This window comes from Mus musculus, chromosome 13 (genome assembly GCF_000001635.26).
Source record: "Mus musculus strain C57BL/6J chromosome 13, GRCm38.p6 C57BL/6J".
Taxonomy (NCBI): Eukaryota; Metazoa; Chordata; class Mammalia; order Rodentia; family Muridae; genus Mus; species Mus musculus.
Window position 1 is genome coordinate 91,990,472 of NC_000079.6, and position 5,558 is coordinate 91,996,029.

Consider the following 5,558-nt stretch of genomic DNA (forward strand, 5'->3'; position numbering starts at 1 on the left):
CTCCCTCCCTCCCTTCCTTCGTTCTGCCATTGCTTACAACACAGGCTCCTCTGCAGAGAGAACTGTCCTGTTCATGATTAAAACAAGTCTTCCTTCATCAATTAATCAAGCTAATCCTTACAGGTATAAGCAGAGGCCAACTTCCCAAGTGATTCTAGTATCTACCAAGTTGACAGCACTAGCCGTTACAGCCCACTGTTTAAAATTCACTTCTCAATAGAAGACAGGGGTGGAGGTTAACATTTATTTTCTTATCAAGCTGTGAATTCTGGCACGGGGTAATCAAGAAAGGGTTTTGTGGTAAGAGGCTGAAAATAGCCAGAGAGAGGAAGGAAAGATCTTTTATTTCCTCCAATAACCTTTCCAACTACTCTAACAACTTCCTTCTCTCCAGTGTCCCTGACATACAATGAGGATGCCACTCGAGTAGCAAACACAGGAAGTGGGAGAAAGATGGTGTTGGCCACTTGTGTAACAACGAATCAGTTTCCCTCATTTTCTTTAAATATTCTAAGAAAATTACATAATTATATAAACAACAGCTCTCATGATGATTGTGCAAGCAAGAACAGAGTTGAGGCAGCCATCACACATATCAGCCTAGAGTTTCCCACAGCCTCACAGAGGCAAACGTTCTCAAGTGGAGCCCAGCCACAAAGGAGCAAGCAAAAGATGTGGCTGAAGTCACACACTTATGTCACAAAGTAACAGCTACACCTCCTCCAACATAGGAGTGACAAGCAGATTTAACCCCGGTGCTTAGGGATCAATAACTCCATCCCCTAGAGAATACAGGAATCGGGTGAGTCCTTAGTCTGGACAGCCAGGGAATATATCCTTGGAGAAGAGCTCAAAGGGCACTTGACATGGGGAACATCAAGTTGGAGAAAAGAGAGGGTCAGAGCTCTCTCCCCACACAAGCTGTGAGAGAAGCCAGGGCATCAGGGGACAATCCTGGAGACCGACTCTGCTCTTCCTCTCTTCCTGGAGACCAGACAAAATGTTCTCACACGTACTTCTTGAAATAAGGAACCTAGAGAACAGGGGTCTTAAGACTATTCTGCCTGGATCCCTTGCCTAGGAACCAGATCTGTTTCTATAGAAACCAAAGGACATGTGATGTGTGGTCACTGTGCCAAAGGCAAGAGATGGCACCACTTTAAGGAACCAAAATAGAGTAACTCTTCCATCCTCAGCATAAGAACAAGCCATGCCTCCCCTCCATCACCATCTCTCTCCTCATTGGTCCAGAGACAGTTAGTAACCCAGGACCAGGGGAGACTGCAGACTGACTCAGAGATGCACAGGGAAAGTCTTTGGACAAAACAACAGCATCAGACAGAGTGCTACAAAAATCTGTGATGCAAGAAGAGCATCTTTCTTTTTCACCTCTGAAATGCTATATGTTAGACTGCTTTTTTGGCTGAAATATATTTAATTTCTTAACAAATATATAATTCTATAAAAAGAGATTAGTATCCAAAAGCTACCATAAGAAGAGGTAAGGGTTTTTAACCATTTAATTAAATTACTCCTCACCCTAAAAAAAGAATTCAATCCTCTTCCTGCTTTTCTCAACTCTCTCCCTTTACACAGGGATGTGTATTTTGGGAGTTAGGAGATCTAAGCAAAGGGAGAATACAGATCTTTGTCATCTTAGACTTTTATTTTTATTTCACTTTGAAGATTTATTTGTTTTTATTCATGTGTATGAGTTTTGCGTGCATATGTGTAAGTGTACCACATGCCTCCCCAGTGCCTGCAGAGCCCAGCAGAGGGCATCATGTCCCCTAGAACTGGACTTAGGCAGTTGTTAGCCACTATGTGAGTGCTGGGAATCGAATCCTGCTCCTCTGCAAGAGCAATGGGTGCTCTAAACCTTCCGGTCATCTCTCCAGCCCTGTTTTTTAAAATTTATTTTTATTTATGATATATTTCAACTATCCAGAAAAGAACAAGACATTCATATTCCAGCTACCCAAACTTAACTCCTTTCAATGCATTCCAGTATCAGTTTAGGGCACTCTTCGTCTTTTAAGTATATAAAACACAATAAACAGAGCAGAAGTCCCTTTATGCTTCCATTTCTTGAGGCTCCTCCTACTCAGATGCAAGACCATTTGAGCTAATGGAACCTTCTCTGTCTTAGTGATGAAACACTACAACCAAAAGCAGCCAGGGGAGGAAAGGGTTTGTTCTGATTACATGTCCACATCACAGTGCATCACTGAAGAAAGACAGGACAGGAGCTCAAGGCAGGAACCTGGGAGCAGGAGCTGATGCCGTAGCCACAGTGGAACACTGCTTACTCTTTGCAGGAAAACACTGTTTGACCTTACGGCCTTCTTTCTTGTCGAACTCTGAACCACCTGCCCAGGGGCTTCACCACCCACATCAACCATTAAGCAATAAAACACCCTACAGACTTGCTTTCAAACAATCTGTATGGAGCCATTTTCCCAGTTAAGGATCCTCTAGCCTATGATGAGTTGTCAAAAACAAAACAAAGTAAAACAAAACAAAACAAAACACCAAGCAGAACACTCAGTATTTCTTATCTCCTATTTAAATAATTAGCTGCATTTGAGTGTATTTGTACATTGTAATATATAGTATTATCTGTAGTTTTAAAATTCACAAAAATGTTTCATTCTTCACCCACCATTGCTTTGAGATTTATTTCTGTTCATCTGTATTGCTCATTGATTCATTTTAACCACAATGTATCCTACTGTCTAAACAGACCTATTTATATAGTTAAGAGGTTCACATTTTCTGCTATAACAAAAATACAACTAAGCTTACAGATTTCTGCCTGTGAAAATGTTTCTACCACTATGTCTTTTAGCTATTCAAAGAAAATTTAAGATTTTTCTTTTTGTATTTGATCGTCTTCATATTTGCCTCATTCTCTAAATGAGAATTTACGTGAGTATAAGAAGCTCAGATTTCGGCATATTTCTTTAATCTGATGTGCCATATCTTTCATTTTTTATTAAAATCCCTACTCTGTTCACTTTTATGAGGACATTTTCTTTTCCTCGAATCTTCCTAACACTCTCCCAGGCCTTCCAGTGCTAGTCTCAGTCGTGGAGTCTCTTCCAGCTGGCTTTCCTATACTCTGCATAACTTTCTTCTAAATGTGTTACCGACCCTTCATCTTCTCATCAGCTGTGATTAATCTACTGTCTTTAATGAATTTCCCAAGACTTGTAATGTTGATGTTTGCAATTTCCATTGAAGACTATTTTTGGGGGTGGGGCTGGGGGCTTGGAGAGAGAGCTCAGTGGTTGGGACCACCCACTGCTCTTCCAGAGAACCCAGATTCAATTCCCAGCATCCACATGGCAGCTCACAACTGTCTGTAACTCCACTTCCAAGGGATCCAACACCCTCACACAGACATATTCAGGCATAACACCAATGCACATAAAATAAAATAAAATAAAATAAAATAAAATAAAATCATTTTTAAAAAAATATCTATTCAGTTCCTTGACAATCTGGCCTCGTCATCATCTTAAAGCAGTAATGGATTTCCTCCTACAGCTTCCCTCCACCCTGGTTCCTTTCTTGTATTGTTTTATTGTGTTTTAATCATTTTTAGTTTATAGTCCTAATGGTATTATCCACACTATCATCTGAAGTTTGTTCAAAGTGCCTCCATGCTCAGCAGAGATATTTACTCATTGGGTTTGTGATTTATTTTTTTTAATGTCACAAACCAAGTGCTGCTGAGAGAGTAGATCTGGATTTGCTTCCATAACTCTCAGGGGATTTTAGCAATCAATAATTTCTCAGCTTGGGATTTTTGTGCTGTTAAATTCTAATTCCATAAGCCAGAGATACCTTGTCAGGATCTGCTCAGAAAGACAAATCCCTTATTTCTTTCTGTGCCAACGGGTGAAAAATTTAAGTCTTGTCTTGCAAAAGAGATGGCTTCCAGTGCCCAGGCTTGAAGGGGGTGATGATTACTCTCATTGATCTAAGGCTTTCTCCCACCCTATTACTGTGTTAATTCTCCTGGGGACAAGGGCCAACCTCCATCTATAGCCATCCCCCAGGCTCTAGGTCTTTGGAGGACAAGCTTTCAGACCTCTTATTTCTTGTGATTAGATATTTCTCTTCCTACCTGTATGTATCACCTACATGTGATATTTCTTTATGTTAGGAATTTATGTATTAAACATCTCTGTTCCATAGCTAGACCTGAATCAGTTTCATTCTCCATATTTCCAGGGCTGTGACTTGACATAAATGTTTATATCCAAAAGGAGAAATTTATGTGACAAATTCAGATATCTCTCATCCAAGGTCAGGTCTCACTGATAAATCTGTCCAGTTCACTATGTGGAATATTAAAGTTATTTTCAACAGGAATGAAAAGAAACATTCATTTATATTCAAGTTTCAAAAGTAAAAATAAAATATACAGGCAGTCAGAAGCATAGCTCAAAAGTATATCCATGCTCAAATAATGACATTTCAGCTATGCAAAAGGCCTTTGACAAATGCTACACAATTTTCAACCATCTGTGAGATAGACAAATAGAGGGATAAGTAGAAGACAGATAGATGCTAGGTAGATGGTAGGTAGCCATGATAGATAATGGACAAATGGATAGATGGATGGATAGATAGATAGATAGATAGATAGATAGATAGATAGATATGGGTGGATGAGTGGATGAATATGATAGATGATGGATAGATAGATAGATAAATAGATAAATAGATGGATGATGAATGAATGATAGATAGATAGATGGTAAATGATAGATAGATAGATAGATAGATAGATAGATAGATAGATAGAGACAGACAGACAGGCAGACAGACAGACAGGCAGACAGACAGACAGGTCATGTCATAGCAAAGGATCAGTTTTTATCCACTCTCCCTCAGCCAGTTTTCAGTTTTTATCTCACTTCTATTTAGGACTTTGAATGACGCAACAAGGCACCATTTTAGACAAAAGCTAAGCTACAATAGAATTTGCCCAGGCCAGTTTATATACAAAAATAATTGAAGTGGAAGGTGTAGCACAAACAACAGATGTCCTGTATCTCTAGATTCAATATCCATGTTTCAGTAAACTGTGGATGAGAAATACTGAAGGGAAATTTCATCTATAAACATGCACAGTTTTTTTCTTGCCATTATTCCTAAACAATATAGTCTAGCAATGATGAAGTAGCCAGTAGTGTTACTCTAAGCATTGTTTCAGGTGTTGTCAGTGATCTAAAGATGCTGATTTTAAGGACGCAGGAACTGTGTGCAGTTTGTGTGCAAACATTTCAAGAAACTTGAGCATCCTTAGATGTTGGTAGCCTACAGAACCCTGAGTTAATCAATCCTGTGGATGCAGAAGGGGAAGGGACTCCATTATTATGACTCATGTGTCTTAGATGTTGGTGAGAAATGACTGTGCATGAGGAAAGTGAGTACAATTTCTAGCTTAGAAGAAATGTGCAATAAATAAGGGTGTCAGATGGCTTTGTCATCCTGAGTTAGTGTGAATTGCAATAAACCTTGAAACTAATAAGATAATAGAAGGG

General features: G+C 39.3%; 1 protein-coding gene across 1 annotated transcript in view; it reads right to left on the reverse strand.

Moving 5' to 3' along the window:
• Window positions 1-5,558, reverse strand: part of Rasgrf2 (RAS protein-specific guanine nucleotide-releasing factor 2) — a gene marked incomplete in the record, with an annotated part of 251,422 nt that overhangs the window by 110,065 nt on the left and 135,799 nt on the right. The window contains 2 exon segments of the mRNA NM_009027.4: window positions 1,013-1,022; window positions 1,024-1,031. Coding sequence (NP_033053.2) covers window positions 1,013-1,022; window positions 1,024-1,031 — 18 coding nt within the window.